The sequence below is a fragment of the Lingula anatina genome, chromosome 2, assembly GCF_051362555.1.
Source record: "Lingula anatina isolate TDL-2025a chromosome 2, LinAna3.0, whole genome shotgun sequence".
NCBI lineage: Eukaryota > Metazoa > Brachiopoda > Lingulata > Lingulida > Lingulidae > Lingula > Lingula anatina.
In genome coordinates, this window is record NC_141768.1 from 40,890,258 (window position 1) to 40,916,511 (window position 26,254).

Here is a 26,254-nt window from a genome sequence, read left to right on the forward strand (position 1 = left end):
CAAAATAATACATCAAATCTAAATGATTATCAAGCAAGAAAACTGACGAAAAATTGTTGCTTTTTTTAAAAAATTGGTTTTTTAATAAATATCACTGCAGAACTATTGCACGATGTCCGTAAGGACATTTAAATCATTGTATCTTTTCAAGAAAAGATTTCAATTCTTAATTCACACCACGTTGAGGGAATATTTAAAGATTTGAGTTCAAAAAAATTGTTAGTATAGTATGATAACATAATATGGGCAACTTTTCCTCAATTTTAATTAAAACAAAGTTTATTCGTGTGTGCCCCTTACGAGTTGTGTTACTAATCAAGCAAGATGGCAGGAGAGTGGATACTAGACGAGTTGATATGTTACTTGGGAAGCCCCCTTTTTCAGGTCCCCGTCATAACATGCTGTGAAGCAAGTTGCATAAGTAGGTTTACAACGCGTTTTCAAACCCGTGACTTATATATTGTTTTTGTACCTGTAAGACAGTAAAATATTGGATTTTTAGTGTCCGTGTTATATCCACGGCTGTTTGTTATTGATTGAATTGCTTGCATATAGATTTCGCATAACATTTCAATTTAACAATCAGTATTCCTGCCAACAAATGTCGTAAATGCATTTTATGAGGACACAAGGAAAATTATTTCTTCAATTTGCAAGCGTACTATTTTTAAGAGTCGTGTTGTGAGGACCTCAACATAATAACTGCCGTATGTTCAAATGTTATCAGCAGTAACATTACTTCATTATTCATGTCATTTTCAACAGTATGCATGAATGCAGCATCCCAGTGGCCCCAGACTGGTGATTATCTGTGTATAATATTTTGACAGTTATGACAGCTTACCTTAAATTGATATTGGTAACAAGCTGAAGAATGTTTGAGCGAGTTTATTTAGTGTCACTATTAATTTGTATGTTTCTACTAATACCATTGTCTCATAACTTTAAATGACTAGTAATCAAACATAAAAAACTTGCTGTTTGGTGCAAGAAAAAAACATTGAGTCACATCTATGTTTTGAAACTGCATGATGTGACTTTAAAAAGGTCACTTATGTCACGTGATGTTATCATACTGGATGGTTTTGTTGATTTTTCTGGTTAATATTTTTTATTTTTCAACAAAGTAGAAAAAATTCACCTAACAACAATCACAAGGGTCCTTTTTGGAGTTAGAGTCGCAAAATAATGCAATAGAATATTTTAATCACTGCAAAAATTTAGGAAGAAAGTCCTCTTGTCAGGAATGCGCAAGCCAGCAGTTTCAAAGTACCCAAAATGTAGACATGGCAAAACTGTCAGTCTTACCAGTCATGACTTATTGAAAGACTGTTAAAGATAGTGAGCTATCGGTTCTTTGGAACAACAAGGGTTTTCTGAGAAGTATGAAACCAATTATGAATAACTCTTATTCAAAATTAGAATAAATTATTGTAGATGAATCTGAAGATAAAAAGATGCCTCTCTTGTCTCATTATTTTCTCTTTTTTATGCCTTTTGTTTGGGGAATGATAAAGTAGTGGTTCTTAGGTTAAATTTGATGTGCAATACACATATAGTTATACAGGAAGCAATCGATATTGTAACAGTGTAGATAACAGATGTACAGAGGCTGAATAATTGCATATCTCCATGATCAGAATGTGTGCTATAAATCAAAATTCCCCCAATGCTACATTCTACTTAATTTCATTACTAAAATTGCCATTGTCAAACTAGAGCTTGAACCATTAACACTTGTATACATCATACTGAAAACTGCAATTTTTGACTTTTCAGTTTTTGAACCCTCAACAGAGGATTCTGCAGAATACAGACAATGCTTTCGAGATTTTAAGCAGCTGGTAAGTTTGATCACCTTTTTTTTAAATTAGTTATCAAAGTGATTGGTTATGATGTTTGCAAAAATAATTTTTTTCAACATGTATATATACCAGGTACATAGGCTCAACAAAATGACACCAAATGTGGTATTTAGTCAAGTGACTGGAAGGATGATTAATGTTTGTAAATAATGTGACTGAAGAAATGAGGGTTAGTACCAGTAAAAAACAGAACATGATAAAACAAAATATCATCTGTTAGGATAAGCTTAAACAGTGTGACTGGAAGTTACATAACAATTCAGTCAGATTGATACTGTTTGTAACTTCTTTATCTCGAGTCTACATAATGTTTGTTCTGGTTTTCATATTTCTCAAAATAATGAAGCAAATACATTTCATCTTTTTCTCTTAATTTAATAGAAATAGAAGGGACAAAAGTATACATTAAAAGATGATAATACACAGGAGAATTGCATTGTGAAATGACTGAACTGTGATACATGTTGCTTTTAAGGTGAAGCACATAACTTCCACTTTAAATTGTTCCTTGAACTGCAATATATGATCACTACAGGGAGCTGCAGGATATCGATAAGATCATTTGCTGACAGTTTGATTGAACCTATTGTTACAGCAAAAATTTGTTTCCTGAGATGAATGTGTTCAAAATGCATTGTTTAAAGCTCTTTCTCTCTTTCACTGATTAATGAGGATTCTCAAAGGGAAGATATTAGATACCAAGTTGAACAGTTTATTGATTTTTTGTTCACTTATGTCTCTATGATTAAGTACATTCATAGATACCATATGAATACATTTGTATAAGGCAGTATTATACATGTGCATATACAGCAATCCCTGATATAAATGACTTGTGGCACATATTTATGTTAAAAAATATTATAGTATATTGCTGTATTTGATTTAAGTAATAAGATTAACATCAAAATCTTACTGAAGAAAATTTTAAAGCATGTTAGCCCATTTAATTGTACCACCAGCGTAGGCGCTGGCGGTACACATGGTTTTAGTCCCGACCCGTATGTTCCGCCGGCTCCTGCGGCTCCGCCGGCTCCTGCGGCTCCTGCGGCTCCGCCGCCAAGTCACCGTTACCGCTTCTCCTCCTAGACGGTAAGGGCCTCCATACCCATCTCTTGGATTTAGGTCACCTATAATCTCAACTCGTTCCACGTAAAATTTGGGCTTTGTCGGTATTGGGGTCTAGGTGTGGCACTCATTGCAATGCACCCTTGTCCAAAAATGGCAAAATTAAATGCTAATTATCTCCCCTACGGAAGGAATTATGGGAAAAATTTCTACAGACAGCTTTCCAAAAGTCATATGTGTAGATTTCAAATATGCCCTTGGATTTGACCTTTGACCTTTATTTCAAGGTCAAACGGGCCAAAATTTTCAAAAAAACAAAATTTTTGCCGAAAAAAAAATTATTTGCGGTCTTATTCAGACACCACACAGACTTAACTAATAATATTAATGGAAAGTGTTACCCTTCGGGTCATCTTTCATCTCCGTGAATTTGGGGTCAATCGGTGCATTTTCACGGGAGTAGCGGCCATAAGATATCGAAACTGAAAACTGTCTCTAATTCGGGAACCATTAATGCTAGACACCCATTCTTTTTTGCATTTTGTAGAGCATTTAAAGCCCAACACTGGAGGTGGTCTCCGTTTTTTTGTATTTTATACGGTTTTCGAGTTACGCTGTATCAAAAAGTACATATTGGTTGTGAAAGCAAAATGTGCAGTACGGTAATGGATAATAAATTTTGAACTCCGGAAAAATAAAACATAAGGCTTGGCAAAGCAGACAACTTGTGGTCAAAAATGACATTATTTCATCAAATTTGAACATCTGGAACTTCAGAGCACCTCCCATTTCAAGAATTTTGACCAAAATGACCTTTTCTTTATTTTAATTAATTTTTTCTGTAGGAAATTTATGGCACATTATGGTAACTCCAAAATTATACCATTTAGTCCCTTATATCTCCAAAACTGGCAGAGATAGGTCCATAGTTACTATTGAAGTTGAATAGGAAGTCATATACTGGCAATCTAAATGTGACCTTAAAATTGACCTTTGACCTACTTTTCACCATAAACTAAACTTTGCAAATTTTGCTTCCCTTTTATCTCCAAAACTGGCAGAGATAGGTCCATAGTCTTTATTGAAGTTGAATAGGAAGTCATATACTGGTAATCTACATGTGACCTTAAAATTGACCTTTGACCTACTTTTCACCATGAACTGAACTTTGCAAATTTTGATTCCCTTTTATCTCCAAAACTGGCAGAGATAGGTCCAAAGTCTCTATTGAACTTGAATAGGAAGTCATATACTGGCAATCTACATGTGACCTTAAAATTGACCTTTGACCTACTTTTCACCATGAACTGAACTTTGCAAATTTTGATTCCCTTTTATCTCCAAAACTGGCAGAGATAGGTCCATAGTTACTATTGAAGTTGAATAGGAAGTCATATACTGGCAATCTTAATGTGACCTTAAAATTGACCTTTGACCTACTTTTCACCAAGAACTGAACTTTGCAAATTTTGCTTCCCTTTTATCTCCAAAGTTACGCTGTATCAAAAAGTACATATTGGTGGTGAAAGCAAAATGTGCAGTACGGTAATGGATAATAAATTTTGAACTCCGGAAAAATAAAACATAAGGCTTGGCAAAGCAGACAACTTGTGGTCAAAAATGACATTATTTCATCAAATTTGAACATCTGGAACTTCAGAGCACCTCCCATTTCAAGAATTTTGCCCAAAATGACCTTTTCTTTATTTTAATTAATTTTTTCTGTAGGAAATTTATGGCACATAATGGTAACTCCAAAATTATACCATTTAGTCCCTTATATCTCCAAAACTGGCAGAGATAGGTCCATAGTCTATATTGAAGTTGAATAGGAAGTCATATACTGGCAATCTAAAAGTGACCTTAAAATTGACCTTTGACCTACTTTTCACCATGAACTGAACTTTGCATATTTTGCTTCTCCTTTATCTCCAAAACTGGCAGAGATAGGTCCATGGTTACTATTGAACGTGAATAGGAAGTCATATACTGGCAATCTAAGTGTGACCTTGAAATTGACCTTTGACCTACTTATTATCATGAACTGAACTCTGCTAATTTCTTTCTCTTTTAACTCCAAACCTGGCAGAGATAGGCCCATAGTTACTATTGAAGTTGAATAGGAAGTCATATACTGGCAATTTACTGTGACCTTGGAATTGACCTTTGACCTACCTTACGATGAACTTAACTTTGATTGTACCATTTTTAGTTATATATATATTTTTTGCATATTTTGAAAATTCTTGTTGATTGCATATTAACAGCTTGTCAAGCACAAGACTGGTGGCTGTGTTCCTCATTTTGTATATGTGGGGGTCTACACGAATGCGCTTGCTCCAGCTGGTGGTACAATATTCGGAGGCGGTATCGCCTCTCTGATCCTCTAGTTCTAAAATGGTTTAAATGATATTGACAGACTATAAGATCATAATTGTCAGATATGTATTGTTACATTACAGATTGATGTCTTGTTGGATGGCTTCAGAGAAGATGTTGGACTGACACAGAGTGACATTGTTAAAGCAGTACAGAAGTTGAACATGAAAGAAGACCTGAGGGAGATTTTCAAGGTACAACAAAAGAAATGTTGAATATCTCAATGATCTGTTGTTAAAAACCTTGGCATATAAATCATCTTATGGTCAGGTACAGAGGCAGTGATGATGCGTTCATTTGGAAAGTGTGGAATTTCAGTATTAAAAAAAAAAAAAAAACGTCTAAAATTAAACCTAATATGTTTATTTCCACAGAACTCTTTTGAGCCTATTTTGGCTGTAGAAGACTACAAGTTTTTTGTTAAGATGATGACCAAGAAAAACATAGAACTGCAGGAACAGGCTTTGGCAATCTTATTGAAGAAGACAGGTGCAGTCCCAGAAATCTACTCTAATCAAGCCAGTGGTCCTCAGCCTGATGAAGCATTTGTAGCTGTGGCAAGGTGATTTTGGCATTCATTTACTTTGGAGCCTAATCCTTTGGTGGAGAAGCATTGTTTGTAACTTCATTGTCTTTGTGGTAGCAAAATAGAAGAGAATTGATAAAAAGTATTGATAATAATAATGATTAGGATGCTAACAATGGATTAACATTGTTATAAAGTATAAAGATGGTAATGAAAGTCATAATGTTAATTGTGCTAAATTGTTGTTGTTGACTTTCAGATTCATAACAGGATACTTTTCAATCTTTTCAAGTTCTAATTTTCAACCGTTGTTAAAGAGAGGGGAGATCTTGAATGTGATTTAAAAAGCTACATCGTTGTTTTAAACATAGTATAGAATTGTTATAGATGTGTATCATGAAATCAACAAATCTTTTCAAATGTTAGCCAAGCAGATAAGCAGTCAGAAGTGAAACAGTCAGAAGAAGAGAAAAAGCAGACAGAAGACTTTGCAAAGGCAGAGGCTGTGCGGCTAGAGGGAGAGAAGAAACAGGAGCAGCAAAAGATGCAAGAGGCAAGTGTCTACAAAAGTGCAATTTTGCTGAGTAATTATCTTTTTTTTCAATTTAGAAAGTCTATCTTTGTCATGTATAATTGATTTTTCTACATATGTCATTCTGGAGTTTTGTGGATTCATGTTGGAAAATCACAGATGCTTAGCATATCTCTCAGTTATCACATAAATGCTGATTTAATCTTTCAGATGTTGTCAACACTGACTGTTGAAGACAAATTACCACCACTTCCTGCAGGGGCAGTGAAATCACCACCACCGAAGCCCTCCCACCCGACTGCTCCTGCACCAGCTCCAGCTCCTGCACTAGCCCCTGTTAAGGCACCAGCCACAGCTAAGGCACCTGCACCAGCACCTGCACCAAACAAAGCACCTGCACCAGCAGCAGTAAGTACAAATTTTATGGTGAGAGACTTTGGTATCATGGCAAAAGGGTTTATCACACATAACCCTGGAAGTTTTAAAATTGAAAATAAATAAGCTAAATAAAGTTTTAAATGCTTAGTACTTAATATGTTTACTTTTTTATTAGTACTTCATGATCTAAATAAAGTTTTAGATGCTTAATACTTAATATGTTTACTTTTTTGTTAGTACTTCATGATGTAAATACATTTTTAGATGCTTAGTACTTAATATGTTTACTTTTTTGTCAGTACTTCATGACCTAAATCATGATAGTGAAAATGTTGATATGACCATTTCTCACAAAACTTTAATTGCTTTCAGCCTGTAAGTAATGCAGATGCTGCTGCCAGTTGGCTTGCCTCTGCAAAACAGGAAGCAGGCCAGCCTCAAGGAGGATTACAGTCACACATGGTAAGAACTGGTACAGAGAGTACCTTTTACTCATAATAAGAAATTGTAGAGACTTGACATATTCTTCTACTTTCACTAAGACATGTCATGATGTTAGTAATTCATCAGAGTACCTTGATTACATTATGTCAAGGCCCTGTGGTGAAGAAACAAAACATCATGCCCCATAGGTATAAATCATGTTAAGCTGCTCTAGAAACATACTCTATCATTAATAGTAGACCAAAAAAAAAAAAATAATTCACCAAAGAAATCATTGCATGTGGGAGGATTATGTCTGTCGTAAATTGGATGAAATTTGAGAATTGCACAATGTTATCAAAAGACATCTAGAGACAGTCATTATATCCTTGCATAGTATAATTGTATATGTTTTTTTGCTTTAAGGCTGCAATGTCAAAACTAAGCCCAGATGAACTTAAAAAGAGACAAGAATTCCTTAAAGCCCAGAGGGATCAGCTGATAGCAATGAAAAAGAAAGAACGTGAAAAACAACTGCTGACTGCCGAGAAGGCTGCCCCTGCCCGTCCCAAGTCAGCAAGAGCTGCACGCTCATCACTGACACCTGCAAGTGTGCCGCCAGCTGAAGATAAAGAAATGTCTGCAGAGGCCCAAAAACAATTGGAAATGCGCAAGGCAATTGCTGCACGACTACGACAAGAAGTCGTTGGTAAGAAAACCTAACGCGCGCTTGACAGTTGTGGTGTGGACTTTGCCAGCTCTCTGTTTATTTGGTAAAAGTGTTGTTTCTCTTTCTTTTTTTTTTATTTAAAGTTACTTTGCTCATATTCTTCTGTATATTAGACAGAACTAAAGGAAAACAAAAATGGAAACTATATATTTTCCGCCAACATACACCAGTGGTTGTACTGTTGTTGAATATTTAAAGGATTTATAGAAAAATTCTTTGGTACATCTAGTAGTTTACATTGCCACTGGGCTTTGAAGTGAATGAAGTGAAATTGGAATCAAGTGGACTACTGACCACATAAATTGTTTTGTGGGTTAAATCTTGAATAGCCAAAATAATGTATATTCAACAAACTTACAAGAACTTAATTACCAACTTGAGTTTTGCAAATAATTTCACACCAGCAAGAGACCCTGAATTTAGATTTAGAAAGTGTGGATCTATTCAACTAAAGTCCACTTTAAGGTGAAGATTTATGAGAACACATATAGAAAAATATTGTAATTTGATATATATATATATATATATATATATATATATCATGGTTGATCAACCTTTTGCTAACGTATCTACTCTCAGGTGGACATTTATTGTTGCTCCACACTGATGTGTTTTGCCTATAAATGCAAGCAACACTAGGAGGCTGTTCAGATGCTACTGAGAGTTAGAAGAATCATTTCAAGTCTAGTCTACACATATTAGAGTGACCACATTAATGCAGATGCAACATTTGTCATTCAAAATATTTTTAGAACTTACCAAATACAAAATGAAATTTCAAAAAATTATAAAGTATGTATATTCAGGGTGTGGGTCTTGTGGAAAACCCTGTATTCTTTGATTGACATTCCATTTGTTTTGAAGAATTATGAAGTGAAATGAAAGTATCATTTTTGGCCATTTTATTATTTTCCTGAATATGTACACACGTCATTACCTTGGATCAATCACATACCATCCTGGTGCTATGATTTATGTGAGCATCTTGCTACTAAGACAAAGGCAAATGCTATAAAATATTTCTATATCATTCCAGCCATTTTATTTTTAAAGGAATACAACTCGTGATATGTCCTTACCGTCAATATTTATTATGGCTTTAGGCAATCAAGCTGTTTTAATTAGTCAGGGTCACATTTTGATATTGAAATGTGCAATTTGTATGTTTAAATGGATCAAGGGATGGCACCCAAAGTTACTGTGGTAAACATAAGACATGCATTTATTTTATTGAATATGTACAAACAGATATTAGTCTTTATATTTTAAGTCTGTATCTTTATTTCTTGACTTTTTGTGTTTGCTGTGCATTTTAGATTCTGTTCACCTCCGTCCAGTGCATTTTATTTTCTTTTTGAACAGTTATGAATGTGTGTATTGTTATTAGTAAGTATAAAAGTCACTGATATCCTATTAAATGGGTTGTGTAAAAGCATTTTTGTAATGGAGAAAGGAGGCAAATAAAGACTGTCTATGATATAAATAGTTTTTAACCGTTTGAAGGTTCTTTACATTGGACATTAGGGGAAAGTGTCACCTTCACAATGAAATGTTTGCTTTTGCTTTATCCACCATGACTTATATTATGTAAAATTTGTGTCTGATAAAGATATATATAAATTTGCAGATTCAATTTTTTTTAAATTATGGTTGCCAGCAATTAAAGTGATTAAAAAAGTAATTAGATTGCCTAAAATAACTATTTTATGCGTGATCTCACTAAAAGTTTTTGTTACCAATATATATATATATATATGTACATTGTTTATATTTTGTTTCCCAGCCATGCGTGATCTGGAGCTGATGTAGGTAAAACAAAGAAGCAGAGAGAAGGATCACATGTAAATTACATCATACCTTTGTGTTAATGTTGTCTTGGTAACAGGTTGTATTACCTTTCAACTATTAGTAGACTCTACTTCTAGAAATAGCTGTTGTGTTGTGTGAATTGACTTTTGTTGAACAGAATATAGAATAATAGACTGCTTTTTTGTCAAATCAACCCGACTACCACCAGTAGTCTAAGATGTGTGGACAATGCTTAATGAAAAGTTAACTGTGTGAATTTAATCACTGCTGTTTGCATTCTTGTGCTATTTTTGTGGCCAACAACATTGACATATGAGCTCAATGTAATAGCCTGCCTTGTGTATTTATCCAGGATATAGTTTCATTGTGTGACTTCACCACAGTGTTCAATTTCTATTTATACTATACCCAAGGATAAGAAAAAAGATAAATCTCTCCAGCAAGATAATTCTGTAGCATCCATATCAATCAGCAGATGTTCCCGTCAGCATCATTTATGTAATTGCCTGGAAAGTCTTTATCAAATAGCACTTTGATCATTTGATCAAATGCAATAGGAAATCAAAATTATTTATGAGAACTTTGTTGGAAACATATTTGTTCAAAAATGGACACAAGGTTTTTATTATTATTATTATTTTTTTTTCTGAAGTTACGCAGTTTCATTGAGTCTGACCAGGTATTTACCAATATTTCAGCTTTATTTTCCTTTTTTACAAAAATGAGTTGTTACTAAATGCAGGCACTGGGTTGTACAAGTTCATAAGCTTTGGAAGGCTTTAATTTTTTTTAAATTATATTTTGGTATAACATTTCACACAGTTTGACTTTACAAGCAGGTTTTTCAAATTGATTCGATTTTTGTAGGAGTAAAATAAAGTATGCAAAGATAAATTGGGACCAAAATTATCATAGATACTATAACATTCCAGTTGACTTTTATTAAGGAAACCAGTTTCGGAAATTTGTATTTACTTACAAGCAGTTTAAAATATCTGGTAGTGCAATCAGTAGTTTAGAAAATCATTTTTCACATCCAAAATTTTGGTTCATTCTTTTAAACAGTTTGACCCATCAATAAGAAAGTTGATTGGAGCATGCAAAGTAAATTTTAGAGAAAAGAGTAGTCTTTTAAGAGAGATGTCCTTTGTGTGAACTTCATTCACAAAAGTGAAACTTAATTGTAGAACCATATCAAAGTTTCTATTGTATTATCACTTTTTTTCAGTTCAAGGTATGAAATTATGGAATCCCTATCTCATTAGTGTGGCATTCTGCTGAACATTCCTTGAAATGTCATTTTCAGAAAAGAAATTAGTAAATGTGTAAATAATCATGTTATGAATAAAAAAATGCAACAGAGTACAAGTTTGCCCTATTTCTATTTTTATATTTGAAAGTTACTTTTCCAAGTTTCTTGTCATATTGGAACAATCATTGTACGAAGTACCAAGTTCTTGTCTATTTTTTTCCAATTTATAAAACAAAACAATTAAAGGAATCTAAGAATTTATGATTCAAATTTAAATTTCACATTTTAACTTATTTTGAGAATTAGTATGCACATGTAAGTGTTTAAATTGATATTTTATCCATTTTGTGAGTTGTGTTCTCATAAAATAGCAAGTTTTTATCAATATATATATATATATATATATATATATATTGGCAATAATAACCACAGAAAACATTTTGCTGAACATCTTATGTTCATTTCACCTTATTTGTCTTTAAAGTACCTGCATTTTCTCTCTACCACATCACTGCTATATAATACAAATAACAATTCTGACTTTTAAGTGCAGACTGGTTACGTATGTTCTAAAGAATTGAATCTTGAAATAAAATTTCATACAAGCATCATTTTATTTTGTGTAATATAGTATGTGGTTTACAGATAAAAATCTTTTAATTAGTGTCAACATACACATTTCATAACTGAATACATGATGCAGTAATGTATGCAACTCTTGTTGACAAGTCTTATATGCTTAAGACTGACATTAAAATACTTGCTTCTCAAAAACTGCACACCCCCTTCATTAATTACAACTTTGCACCCCTTTTCAAGGCCACTAGTGAAACTTCAGATCTTTTAGCTTGTTCAGCAGTTTAAGCTTACCAAGAAATTACCAAACATATCAGTGAATAATAACATAACAAAATTGAGTTAAAGTGAACAGCAGCTGATCATAAGTTTCAAGGTACAATATTGAAAACCTACTAAGACATGATTTAGGGTTGTAAGAGAAAAGTGGGAAGAAATGGCTTGGTGGCCTTGTGACTGGGGATTTGGGGGCTGCTGAAGGCAGAAAACTGCCAAGAAAAAAAAATCTGATTTATTTTGGTAAGAGTCATGTCTGTCTGCTAAAGTAGAATTTGGTACCGTTTTCTCAATTTAAAAAAAAAATGTTCAAAATGAAGAGGAGTAATTAAATAGACCTCTGCTCCTCAATGACAGCAACCATAACAAAATATATCTTGGGGCTAATAAATTATTAGCTTTGTACTCGATACAGCACTTGGGATACAGTTATTTTAACCCTGCAAAGGTCCATTTGATCTCCGGTGCACTAATATACGCAATGATGACTAATGACACACTCAAATACTACACAACTGTACACCACATATTACATCTATTTATGTTCTTTGCAGAATTCCACATTAGAATATAATTTAAAATTATTCACAATTGAAATCCTCTTCCGTGGTTAAAAAAAAACTACCTCATTTTGATGGTACATCTCAATACAATACTTATATTCCTGTTATGCTCATACAAAAATTTCATTTTAAATGCGTCCCTGAAGTTTTGAACAGCGTCTCACTTTAAAGTGGTTGTGATCCCAACCTGCTTCTCTACTGGTTTTCGGACTTAAACTGCAGCTCTATCATATAATGGTGACATGTTTTAATAAAACTATGAAAAGAAGCATTCTAAAAGATAGGACGTAATTAACAAAAGAGCAATTTTGAATTTTTTTTTCCTAAAATATGTAACAACATTAACCATTGGTCTATGAACCACTGACAAAAGAGTCCTAGCAGCAATTCACTGCATCTGGTGAAAAAAATGGTCAATTTACTCCTCTCAGCCATAATGTTCTACTGTTCACCTGTGAGGCAACTGGTCTCTAATAAAAGAAATGGATATGAAAATTGCATGCTAATTCAGCATGCTTTTACTACACTCTATACGAGTCACCATGTGACTTGATTGTACCACCAACAAAGATCATTATACTTTTAAATGCAAAAAATTATACAATAATTATACAATGCAAACAATAATAAATAAACATAATAATCATTATAAATAAATAAAACAACATGATAAAAGGTATTACAAGGATCCTTTGAAAAAACAGATGGGAAATTATGCCATACAAATTGATTGAGTTTTGAAAAGTAATAATGATGAAAATATTATGAACTCGACTAACTTCTTTACCTCCAACTTCACAAGCTGGTGGTAAAATAATAGGCTTAAAAATTCTGTGGCACTTGTCAAAGAATCAATTAACTATATACACCTTGATAAAATGCCTATTCCATGCATGTAGAATAAAATACATCTTTGTTTGTACAAAACTATCAGAAAACTGCATGGACATGACAAGTACTGCTCTAGAGATAAAGCTATTATTTACACATTAGTCATGGGCACACAAGAACTAGAATAAGTATCTGAAGTGGATAATGAGATCACAATTGTGAGGCAGACTGTAAATGTTTTGTTTTTTTGTAGGACGTCAAACCTCAAAAAACTAATTACAGTAAGCTGGCATGTTCTATGTCTGATGCAGAGAACTGCATCCCATTATTTTGTAAAGGTGGGACAGCTCTTGAGAAGTCTCCACATTTTTTCTCTTACTAGAACCTACCAGTACACCTACCCCAGTCATATAAGCACAGAATGTACGAGGTCTTTTTTACCCATAATCTTACCACTGTATCAATGCTTGCGAGGTGAACTAAACACATTAGCTGTCTTAATCAGCAACCTAATTCAATTTTGATAAGATATTACACGAGACTGGGGTTATTGCTGTGCTGAACTCACACGTGAACAGTTGGCTGGATGGTTAATAAGGTCACACCAGACAGTCACAGCAGCAATGCCCTGACAATGTTCCAGACAAAAAAAAAAAAATCTCAAACAAAACAAAAATTGCTGATTTAGCTTGCTGTGGTCCCTCAGTATTATATTTTTTCGTTTATCTGCAAAAAAAACTTGGCTACTATGTCAGTACCGCCTGAGTTGCATTTCATTGAGTTATGAAGATCAGTTCAGGTAACTGCCACCAGTTAAGACAGATTGTACTTTCTATGCAATCTCAATCAACCTCTGTTTATGTGACAAATTCTGAACTGTACTTTGCACATGTAAGAATCTGCAAGTTGAAAGTAGTTAGCTTGCCAATCTAGGTCGCTTTGCTGCAGGCATGCTAGATTGGTCCGCCTCCTCTTCTTCCTCATCCGAGTCTTCATCTGGATAGTCCACTAAACCCACTAGAGGCTTAAATGAGATAAAAGAAAAATACTAAGTAAAAATCTCATTTTTTTTATTTTAACACACAAAAGATATATAGGGTAAGGACATCTACGCAGGCAAGTACCTTTTCATGATAAAAAATTTGTAGAAAATTAATTACAAAAAATGAACTATAACCATAATAAATCAAAAGTTTACTATTTTTAAGCTTGACTCAAAAGACAATCAAATTTCCAATTACTGTATCACATTCGAATTCGTCCAAAAAAAAAATAAATAAATAAAATAATAATAATAATAAAATAAATATATAAATAAAAAAAAAGAAAAAAAAATCACCCAAAGTCTCATATAACATTTGTCTCTACCTTGTTTGTGACTACATTATTTGGTTTGACTTCCTCTTTGGGCGGTGTGGGTGTCCCATTAGGGCTTGCAGGACTCCCCACAGGACTGGTCAAAGGACTATGCACGGGACTATTGCTTGGACTAGTCTTGAGATTTATATTGATAGGTGAGGTCCTGTTGTTCATGCGTGGCGGAGAATCTCGAAATTCATTCTCCTTAGCTGTAAGAAAATAATCGTCTTATCAACATAAAAAACAACTCTTCACAACCATAGATCAATTCCACTATAGTTTAACTCCATTTTTATTTCTATAAAGCACCCTAATGTGTACACTTTTGATTCTCATACCATTCAAATAAAACAGAATATGGAATCATAAAATTATTTTCACATGGACTATTTTCATTACTTTTATAAAAAATTGCATGTGAGGAAAATGAAGGAGTTTCAAAATGGTCCTCAAATAAATTTAAAATCTACTTACAAACACCCATAACTCTCCGGCTCTCCAAATACTTGTTTATTTGGTCAAAGTCCGATTCCAGTTTTTTACTGAGCATTTCACTAACAGGTTTCATGGTATCGCCATCTTCAAAATCATCGTCCTGATCAAACCACATTTCCTCATCTTCTTCCAAGGTACGAGCATCTCGTCGATACCGATTATTTCGAAGTATTGTGGGCGTGCTGAAATTTATTTCATAATTCCTACAGATATGTAAATTCCAGAAGAACAGAAATGCAACTTATTTATAAAAGACTGAGGCAAGAACACTCAATCTTATTTTTAATCTTATCAAACATCTATCCATCTATTTCAAAAACTTATGCTATCACATGCTAAACTACTCTGAATAGCTTCAGGGCAATTGCCAAATACTCACTTTTCTAAAGATGCAGTTTTGTCTTTTAATCTCTCTTGTTGCTGATCATATCTCAATTTCAGGGCCCTGAAGGTCTGCACGTAGTCTACATGCTCAAATGCTTTGTAATGCACCTCTACTATGTGAGAGCAAACAGACTTCACATCCTCCTGAAAGATTATGTCAACAAATGTTTAAATGACAAAGTAATCCCTTCACTTGTGAAAACTATGGACTTATCTTGAATGAAAAGTAAGTTTTGTCTTTAAGTCTTGATCATTTTTCTCTCACTCTCCTTAAACTGTCCCATGGCTATAATTTGAAGTCCTTTGGCTCTGACACAGTCTACCTTTTATAGGACTTCCCAATGTGAGAATTAAGCAGTAACGCATGTGATAGCCCAATAGCAGCAACAGTGCTCATAGAGTCACCACTAACCTAATCTTATCCCAATGTCATAGCAATTAACACCTTTGAAAAGTAAAACTGCCTAGAAAGGTGTCAGAGTGCAAAAAAAAAAAAAAAAAAAAAAAAAAAAAAAAAAAAAAAAAAAAAAAAAAACAGATGCACATAATGAAAAAAAGTCCTCACTATAAAGCATTAGGTCTTACTTACCACTCTTATAAATTCAAACATTTCTATGATTGCAGAGTTGAGCAGATTGTATCTGTCCCCATTTGCCTTGAAGGCATCCACTACAGGCTGGAAGAGACACCCTTTGATAATATAGCGATTGTAGAATTCATCTTTCAAAGACAAAACTCGTCGCATAAACCGCAAAGCACCTGAAATGAAAAATACACAAGTGAAAGTAAAAGAAAATCAAAAAATTAAAAATACCCAACACCAAAGCTAACTTCAGAGATGGCAATTACTAAAAGTGAATTACAAACAGAGTACGTTCAAATAGCCAGAAAGCATGTAAAAACAACAAATCTGTTTTAAAACTATACATCAAGATAACAAAACATGACCTTCAGTTCACAAGAAGAGGAATACTCACACAACGCAAGGAAAGCGTGTTTGGAATTCATAAGCACCAAAACTCTTCGCAGCAGATCCTTGTTTATTATGTAATTCTTGATGTGGTAAGTGTGGTGCTCCACACAGAAGGCCAGAAGCTCTAGGGTAAGTCCCAGCAGCTGAGCAGTGCGATAGTCATCTGAAAAATTTACACAATATAATGTATAACTAAAGAAACACATTGCAATTTTTGTGTTGGCTTGCAAGTCAAACCAATTCCTCCAAATTATTCCATGTGACGTGCCTGAAAAAATATCAAGATTGCTCAATCCATTCTTTAACTATTGTTATGAAGCTCTCATGATATTCAAAATTTCATACTGCTTTCAATGTTTTCACCATATTTTCTTTAACAAACACCAGTTTTATGCACCTCATCCTAAAATAATAAGAGATACAAACCTCTGTTTGGTTTGTCACCAACTGTGTTTGCAAACAAGGGTGCAGTCATAACGTGCATACAATGCTTGTAAAAGAAACTAAGGAACTCTGTTTTCTCAGTTTTCTGAAATAAAATGAAAAAACTCTGTGAAAACAGACTTTCCTATATTGCAATTCAAACAATTTTACATTCTAAACAATGACAGACACAATTCTGATGAAATGCACAGTAACATATGAAAGTGAGAAATTCAAATTATCACAGCACAATGCTGAGGACATTTCTTTGCACATTCTCTGAAACTTTCCAATACAATTTGTTCTCGCCATCACTACCACTATTTTACTTTTACTAGTTCATCCTTCACCCATTTCCAAGCCTTACCTGAACAAAAATATCAGTCTATTCAATAATAACTTACATTGGCAGTTGCCAGCATGTTTTCAGGATCAATCAGTAGTCTTATAATTCCAATTAACTGCACTGCTCCACCAAGTTCTGAAGGTAAACCTAACAAGTATTAATGGTTTGATACAAAATTATGAACTCATCCACATCAATATTTTGTCAAATATACTGTGGATGCTGTGGTCTTTCTTCGGGATATGGAAATCATAAATCAGGATTTGACAAACCAGTGCTTAAATAATCAACAATAAATAGTTAAAAGACAGCAAGCACAAGAGCACTAACTCTCCCATGCAGTCAGTTTGTACATGGTGAACTTACCTGGATCTGGATCACTAACCATTTGTTCTATGACAAGATTGATCAGCAAGTCATCCTACAATGTAACCAATAAATATATTTATAACAATGTTCAATGAAGCAAGACCTCTACCATCATCAAACAGCTGTTAGAATAATCATATTATAATGCCATAAACAAGATAAAAAACAATAAATGAAAAACAAACCAGTTTCCCCATTGCACATGTTGAGACTTTCACGACTACAATTTAAACCAAGCAGAGGATAAATGTTATAATACACAACAGAGTTTATCACCCAAAAAATTATCTCCAGAAATTAACAAATATGTATCAATTCAAAACCAACAGATTTCAACAAACCATAACATGTATGCACCACTCACAACAACCAAACTTTCTAATATGCTACATTTCTAAACTATGCAACATCTAGATTTTGTGGGTAATCATATTCACTTCACAAAATGGCTTGCTCACATCATCTTGTATCCGGCCTTCGTGCAGTATAAACTCTCGCACCATGGACGGACTGTACTCAACTATGAAGGAAAAAATGTCAATGGCAGCTGACTTCATCACTGGATCTTCAAGACCCTGAAATTGAAATAATATACTATCAGAAAATGTACATGCAGGAAAAATTTCTATTATTTCTGTAGAATTTAGTATAACTTTCAAATCTTTACCATCCCTTACTTGGCTATACAAAAAAGCATTTATTCAAAAACAGTGGCGACTAACTTCTTTTACTATTTTTCACATCCATTTCATTGGTTCAATAGTTTTTAGAACTGTACAAAATGCCTCAATTAAACTAGCCTCTCAAATTAATAAAAAAATTTCTAACACAGCAGGTCAAATAAAAATAGACTTACCAAAATAACTTCTAGTGCTGATAAAATACCTAAGTTTGAAAGAGCCTGCAAATAAAAGATAAAAGCAGGACGTTACCCAGAGCTCACAACTCATATTTTATTTATTTATTTATTTATTTATTTATTTATTTATTTATTATTATTATTATTATTATTGTGTGTGTGTGGGGGGGGGGGGGAGGGGGGGGGGGGGTGAAACCAATGGAACTAACGATTAAGAATTTTTAGTCAACGGAAAAAATCAACTCACCTTAAAAAAGGAGTCCCTATTTTGCTGCTGCAAAGTCTGTGAAAATGTACAAAATTCCTTGAGAAATAAAACCAGATCTCCCCTCTTTTCATCATCTGTCTCTTCATCCCGTAACTGCTTGAACAGTGTCTCCAAAAAACGTTCATCATTCTGTAAGGCAGTAAGTACGATTTCTAATTGGCCTTCATTTGTCTTTGTTGGAAACAACATCAAATTTAGGAGAACTTTGTAAGAGGAGCATTTCATTAACCATCAATATGACTTACAAAATTTTACATCTAAATAATAATCATTAATAGAACAAATGGCATCAATGTGATGACTTTTGGTCATTTACAGAACTAACCTCTGCCCAATGGCAATATATATATATCTTCATCTAAATGGTTCTACATTTAAAAAAAAACAAAAGGCTAGTCCAAAAAAGCTGACATTACAGAAAGTAAGAAGAACAAACACAATACAGTGGCATTTAGATATTTAAAAGACAAGAAGTTACTACCTGAATCATTCCAACAATTTCCACTTTGTTGAAAAAGATGAAAGAACCTAGTGTTGATAACATATTCTCCTCAAACACAGATGGGGTAGGCAATATGACATCTTGTATGTACTGCACTTTGTAAGTCTGATGGATCTTCTGAAGTAGCTCTTGGCTTGTAATGGGAATAACTTCCTTGAATTTTGCTGTTTTACTTAAGTACTCTCGATGTTTTGCAGGCTGAGGTAATGCTGGATCGTATTCCAAGACACCCACTATATCCATGATGACGTCGTCATTGAACATGATCTCAAACAGTGCGTTTTTGTTCAATAAAAATATACTTTTGAATATGTCATACAAATGATGAAGTCCTTCTAAATTTTCTAAATCTTCACACATGTGAAATAAGTCTATCAGCTTTTTGATGTAATTTTCATTTTCAATGGCAACAGCCAGTTTCTCTCTCCGTATAGGAGAGGGAAGAACACTTGTGAATAACTCTGATATCTCCTCTAAAGTTGATATTACACAAGGTGGTAACTCTATAGGTGGCGCTGCATCTGGAATCTCATCAAAATGTTCTTCTTCAGACTCCCCTTCCACAATATCTTGAGTGATATCAACAGAGGGATCTTTCCCTTGAACCTAGTTAAACAAAAAAGAGAAAAAACTAATTATGATGAAAATCATAGAATTTGTACTACATGTATGATTCAGGTAAGATTTGACCAATGGCTGTATAACTTACTAAACCAGATTTCACATAATTTGTTATTGGTCTCACCAAACTGAGATCTTTTAATATTTGCATACAAATTTTGGAGAATGTCCATTAAATTATGTAGAAAACATAAGTAATTTTTAACAAAAGACAATGACTATATGCACCACAACAATAGCTTACAGCCATATGACCAGTAAGCTAAACATAGTGTTCAACATAATGCATAAGTATATATCTGTGTGCATCACATGCTAAAGCCATCAAACTTCATTTCAAACAGTAGGCAATGCATACAGACATGAAGTTGTATATTAGCAACGAAAACCAGTAGTGTTAATCTCATCAAGTTATTCCAATTATCCACAGCATGCAACTTGGTTTTTACTTTCAACCAATCACACACTGTATGCACAGTTTTGAACCCACATATTTGCAACTTATCATTTCCGGGGAATTTCATTTCTCAAACAATCAATAAACCTATATCTAAAAAACAAGATTTTTTTTTTTTTGAAATGAAGTTTGAAAGGTCACTTGGGAAATCAGAAAACTGGTCTCAGTAGGGAAAAAACAAAATTACTTACAGAGACACGTTTACATTATGCAGTATACATTTATGCATATTGGGATTCATTAGAAATATTTCGAAAATTCCATTTTTTTTCACTTCCTTTTTAAAGGTGACCAACAAATTACTGCACCTGCTGCACATGGTTGAACAAATGTAATATTGTTCCCTTTTTTCTTTTGTTTAAAGGTTTGAGCCAAATAAATCCCAATACAGATTACCGACACCATATATTATCACAGATTGAACAACATGCCAGGATCATTTCTGCAATTTGTTTGCAGAACTGTTACTATATCCATTTTCTTTCACAACTGAATGACTCTGGGTGAAAAAAAAGCAGGTTTTACAATTGCTTTACAACTGATGACTACATCCACCTACTCAAGGATTGGTAAAATGAGTGAAATACACAAAATCTATTTGATCCATGTGGGCATGCATCTATGATATGATATGATATGGCCTGTAGTTCACAGGTAAAGCTGGTGCACACATTACCTGTAAACTTCGTCGCCATGACAGAATATTTTGTGAGTGCTGAAGTTGGGTTTGCTGAAAATACAAACCATGGGTCATGACTGCTTATAAACTGCTTTCATTCCATATCTTTTCTCTCTTGTAAAACAAACTTTTTCTCACATAAATAATACATGGTAAAGGACGGATTCATCTTTTTTTAAATACAGTGTCCTAGCAATGTTGCAAATGTATTGTGGGCTCATAACTGTGCTTGGATCTCACTCTCAATATAAAATAGTGATACAGCCAGATACACAAATTTGCATGGAGTGTTATATATGCTAACTTCAATAGAGCCTTAAAAGATCAAGACTTCTAAACTAGTCTATTTGCCAGTATATATATGGTATAATATAACCTAAAATAAACACTCTGATTTCAAATGACTAATAAAGCTCTGGCTTTTTCAAAATCAAATCAATACACATTCAATTGACACCATGTTAACAACAATAGGAAAGTATTTTCAGGGAGTGTCATGGTTTGGAAGTACAGATCAATGGTCATCAGTATAGGCAACATAATATATCTGTAATGGACACTGTTTTATCGGTCAACCTACACCATGCAGAATCAATATAAGCTGCTGGATAATATTACAAAAAATTTAATTCAACAAGCATCTAGGTGAAACTTGCATTGGATTGTGGCAGTCCTGAATAGTTTTTTCAATAAAATGGTTTTAACCTTAAAGCAGAACATTTTTGTTTATTTATTGATTTTCATCAAAGGCTTTTATAAAACTGTCAATGAAGAAACAATCAAGACAGAGAAAATTGGCGAATCTGTACTTATAAATGTTACTCCTTCTATTCTATATTTGAAGAATTATATCCTTCATACATTAAAAAAATTCAGTAGGCAATTAAGTGCTTACTGCCACAAAAGATCAATTCAATAACAGTGGACACTCATTTCCTATAGTGCACCACCAACTTAGTCATCTCATTTTCATTTTATACATACAGTATTTACATTGTCAGGCATCAAAATATAAGTCATATGGAGGTTTTGTTTCCAGTTACGTATCTTTAACAAGACAAATAGTCCAACTTGTCATGTCACATTCATGACATTAAATCCTCAAGGAGCTGATGAAAATCTCTTTATATCATATAAAAGCTGAAGTAGAAAGTCTTTGTTCAGTCTAAACAGAATGTGGGACTTTTTTTTTAATCTTTCAATATTGTAAAATTTACTTTTTTAAAACAAAATGAAAACTTTAAGATCCACACTCATATCAGACTGAATGGTACTTACAGTATGCATCTGTGACCTTACAGTACTCATGTGGTGTCACAACAATATGCCCATTTATGCCAATAGATGGTGGGCATAAAAAGCTCAACATGAAATGGGAACACAGCCTAATCTATACAACATGCAAACATATTGACCCCACCTGGCAAATCTTCTCCCAGATTTCATCACATCCAGCTTTCTCTTGAAAGCTGAGTGCCAAGTCATAGTTCTCTCCTTCAGACCACACAATCAGGGTTTCCTAAAATATCAAAATTGTTTCTTAATGATCCTACAAATCAGCCTTTATATAAGTACTGTAAACAACATATAAAGCAGCATATATGTATTATTTAAACCTATAAGGGCCTGTGGTATACATATTTATGAAATAAAAGGTGTAAAACTAAAAATCCTTCACCAATTTTGTATTTTTTTCCATATTAAAATTTAATGACCGGCAGAAATTCCAAGTTGTCACTTAACAATTCACAACCATCTTCTTTTATGTTTTAAAATATTTATTTTTTCATTATTTGTTTATTCTTCTCTTTTTATAATATATTTCCCAGCAAAACACATTATTTTCAATCAGACTAGTAAATTTAATAATTTCCTAAAGAACATACTCATGGTATGTTCATTAGGCACGTTATGTATTGGTTGAAAAATATACCAAGAAACAATTTTTCAAATTTCAATCTGAAGTATGGTGGCAAAGAAGACATCATCTGGGGAAGAGTATCTATGCAATTCAGTGAGTCAAAACTTTGGAGTATGTAAATTTATTTCCTGCTAACTAGTGACTTCAATTAAAAAAAATTCTTTATGGAAACACATAAGAAAAAAACTTAAATTTATGTATTATTCTCACCTGCTGTTTTTGGTAAGCTGTATCTGGAAGTATTTTTGATTCCAGCAATAACGATCCTGCAGAAAAAAATAATATATTAAAAATAAGATGGCAGTGAACAACAATGAATATAATAAAAAATTAATAATATCTTCAGTTCACACTATTCCAGTGTTCATATAAATATTAATTTGCCTACCTATATTAATTCTTTAACAGGAAACATATCAAAAAATAAACCTTTAAATCTTATTCTACACAAATTTGACTTTGTCCAGCCATTTTATGAATTTTTTCCTCTCTCTCTTTGAAAGTGTGTGCTCGTGTCGATTTCTATAGATCAATGTTTAATGATTACAGTGTAATAGATAAATGTTGCAGGGGGGCGGGGGGGGGGGGGGGGGAAGAAGGCAAAAAAACCTTTGTATTTCTTTATTGGATGTTCAAACAAACACCTTGTTAACAAGGTATGTCATATTCCCTGCTCCATCTCATGATCTGTCCTTCTGACATCAATTTCCAAATCTTGTTGCATGCTTAAGATTCCTACTTCATGGCTTCCTTATCTGCATAGGGCTTTTAAGTAACTTAAAATTAAAACTACATCCACTAGGACACCTTTGAGATCCATATAGTAAGTTTTTTATGTCAAATTACTGCCACAAAATCCGACCAAATGTCACTATACTGTAATGTTTCAGTTCTATTACATTATTTCCAGAAAAATGATATTTGCTCAGGTATTTTCAAATTTTTTTCTGTGCCTTACTGACAATGGCATGAGGAAAAAATAGCTCAAATAATATATACAACCAGAAATTTGAAAACTTTAAAAATTTTAACTTTTAAAGCATTTTAACTTAAAAAGCTTTTTCTACTGCATGATTAATTAATTTTGGTTGGCATTTTGGCATGTAGACTTAATGTATGTGGTGTAAGAAGTTGGTACTAATAAACTATATATATTTAATTAGATGTTAAGTATGTGTCCATGTCCTGTAGATTTACATGTTTGTAGCTTGAGTTGTATATTTAACCACTGTGATTGTATCTTGTATTCAAAGGTTGAGATCAATAAACATTTGTCGCATATATACGTTATAGGGTTTTTACTCTCCCTTCCAATATATTTTCATTTTGTGATCTATTGTACATGCACTGAGACTTAGTATTTGTAGTACATAAGAATCAGACTTCACTTTTTTACTGCCCCTTAGACTATGAGGATTAATCAATATACCAATCAAATGTGCATGAGAAGGTGTCATCTACAAAAAGTCTTGCATCCCTTTAAGTATCTCATAATTGGACATGAAGCCATTGTGAAGTCTAAAAATAAACTTGCATTGTAGGAAAGCCTTACAATCAGCTCTGTACTGAGAAACATGTTCATATTGTTATACGTCTTTTTAACCTGTCAACTTGTGTTGATCGAAGCATAGGAAGCAAATTTGGCAAAAACCCAAAATAAATTATGTATCTTACCATCGGTTTCTGATAGCACCAAAAGAGACATTCCTTTTAACCGTTCGACATAGGCATACGAGACATGACCGGTCCCTCGATCATCCCATGTTCTGTTCTCATTCAACATGTACAGCTTCACTCGCCGTCTCGTACTCGTACCCGTATCTGCCGCCATTTTATTGCTTTATTGTAGCACAAAGCCCAATATTTCTCTCCCGTGCCTACTCTTCATCTCATCTCAGGGACTCGGCAGCAATCATTTTCCCTGTAAATAATCATGAAATTAAGCCTCTCCAAAATGTTTACTAAATCGCGGATGTCACAGTAAGCAAGAGACTGACGTCAACTACGTCTACAGACGGGTAGCATACCAACAAACACCAATGCCGATCTCCTGTATCTTACCATCAAGGTGATATTGCAGAATCAAAAATAATTCTCAGCAAAAGTATTTAAAGAATTCCTATAACCTAAACGATATGTGCACATGGACGAAGCAAGAGGCATAACAGACGACTTACCGTCTACTCTCCTGAAACAACCATACCGATTTCGTAGGCCGCCATCTTGAATTCTCAAACAGGTGTGCGGGGTTCACATAAACGTTTCGCATGGAGTTCAGCGGAAACTACAAATTTCGGAAGCGCTGTGCAGCGGCATAGTCTTGTTTTCAGCAAACAAAATATGTAAAAAGATTTTTTCCGTTATTTTTCATTTTACCTATCATTATCATGTTGTTTCCCCACATCAATGACAAAGCGTAAAAGAGAAAAACGCCCTTTAATGTCTTTAATATATTACGTAAGGTAAAGCCTAGCCTACTAACTAGTAGGGCCTACATCTACCCCTTTTCCAGAGTGAAATATTGTCAGCATAGGCCTATACGCAGCAGCTGACATGAGCTGACTTAGGCCGAGTCAGCCGCCAATATAATTAAGTAGAGGCCGTCGACCTATCAAGCCTAATACAGACTAAAGGCCTACAGTATGCTTGGACCTCAGCTTACATGTAGGCTACGCCCCTATGTAGGCCCTATATCAGTAGGCCTAAACTCATTGCGCCAGGCCCGCTTATTTTGGACATCCCATAGGCCTAAGCTTTGCGACAATGCATATATATAGGCCAGATATACTTTTTTTAAAACTAATATATATAGGTCTAAAATTATGAAAAACTAATAGATGTAGGCCTATATGTTTACCCAAATAGGCCTAGGCCTATATATTCTTTAAATAAAAAGAATTTTTTATTCTCTTTAAAAACAATGATAAAAGCCATAAAAAGACACATTTGATTTGTTAATAAAATTCGGAACTCTAGATTGGCGCATCAGTCTCAAAAATCCCGTGGGCTGTGACCATATGTTTAAATGTCTTTTTGTAGGCTATCATTTCGCTTAAGTTGAAACGGAGCACTGGATCGAAGAGTTCCATCTAATAAAGTGTAAAGTTCCATAATATGGGCCTACTTGTTTAAAATGGACAGGAAAATGAAAATGGACAGTCGCCCTTTAAAATTATAAGACTGCATTCCCACAAATTTAGATCGATCAAGAATAATATTTTATCCTATTCTTTGAGACACTATTTGGCCTATTCTTTGAGACACTGTTTGGCAATGAAAATCGTGGAGAACTGGGTAGGGCCTATATGATGTGGTCGGACTTATGAGTTTTACGGAGAAGACGAGTGGCTGCATTCTGAATAGACTGTAGTTTTTCCATTTGATAGTCAG

At 33.8% G+C, this 26,254-nt stretch overlaps 2 protein-coding genes across 7 annotated transcripts; one reads left to right on the plus strand and one right to left on the minus strand.

Moving 5' to 3' along the window:
• The first annotated feature begins 285 nt into the window (after window positions 1–285).
• Window positions 286–11,078, plus strand: LOC106176304 (uncharacterized). Its single transcript, XM_087004088.1, has 9 exons — window positions 286–421; window positions 1,780–1,844; window positions 5,396–5,506; window positions 5,687–5,874; window positions 6,265–6,391; window positions 6,581–6,778; window positions 7,121–7,210; window positions 7,598–7,880; window positions 9,685–11,078. Exons 1-9 carry the CDS (start codon window positions 325–327, stop codon window positions 9,708–9,710), a joined length of 1,185 nt encoding a protein of 394 aa, XP_086860214.1. The 5' UTR covers window positions 286–324; the 3' UTR covers window positions 9,711–11,078.
• A 474-nt stretch (window positions 11,079–11,552) lies between these two features.
• On the minus strand, window positions 11,553–25,206 carry LOC106176291 (serine/threonine-protein phosphatase 4 regulatory subunit 3). 6 transcript variants are annotated; one of them, XM_013558615.3, is made up of 18 exons: window positions 25,042–25,206; window positions 24,539–24,785; window positions 23,075–23,130; window positions 22,364–22,462; window positions 20,941–20,994; window positions 19,166–19,792; window positions 18,664–18,813; window positions 18,414–18,458; window positions 18,016–18,132; window positions 17,555–17,609; window positions 17,247–17,323; window positions 16,846–16,948; window positions 16,424–16,582; window positions 16,036–16,205; window positions 15,442–15,590; window positions 15,042–15,244; window positions 14,577–14,776; window positions 11,553–14,232 (listed from the first exon to the last, which is right to left on the minus strand). In XM_013558615.3, the coding sequence occupies exons 2-18, from the start codon at window positions 24,693–24,695 to the stop codon at window positions 14,125–14,127; spliced, it is 2,529 nt and encodes an 842-aa protein (XP_013414069.1). In that variant the 5' UTR covers window positions 24,696–24,785; window positions 25,042–25,206; the 3' UTR covers window positions 11,553–14,124. The 6 variants fall into 6 exon arrangements, with proteins under 6 accessions (XP_013414069.1, XP_086860212.1, XP_013414068.1 ...); XM_087004086.1 differs by having other exon boundaries at window positions 17,247–17,335; XM_013558614.3 differs by having other exon boundaries at window positions 17,995–18,132.
• Between the last annotated feature and the right edge of the window lie 1,048 nt (window positions 25,207–26,254).

Excerpts from the sequence above, each read along its gene's own strand:
- LOC106176304 (XM_087004088.1), top strand. The coding sequence starts at position 325 with ATGGCAGGAGAGTGGATACTAGACGAGTTGATATGTTACTTGGGAAGC. Across the intron at positions 5,507-5,686 it reads ACCTGAGGGAGATTTTCAAG|AACTCTTTTGAGCCTATTTT; the intron begins GTACAACAAAAG and ends TTATTTCCACAG. Across the intron at positions 7,211-7,597 it reads GAGGATTACAGTCACACATG|GCTGCAATGTCAAAACTAAG; the intron begins GTAAGAACTGGT and ends TTTTGCTTTAAG.
- LOC106176291 (XM_087004085.1), bottom strand. The coding sequence starts at position 24,695 with ATGGCGGCAGATACGGGTACGAGTACGAGACGGCGAGTGAAGCTGTAC. Across the intron at positions 19,793-20,940 it reads CATGGCGACGAAGTTTACAG|GTTCAAGGGAAAGATCCCTC; the intron begins GTAATGTGTGCA and ends TTGTTTAACTAG. Across the intron at positions 15,245-15,441 it reads AAAACTGCATCTTTAGAAAA|CACGCCCACAATACTTCGAA; the intron begins GTGAGTATTTGG and ends AATAAATTTCAG.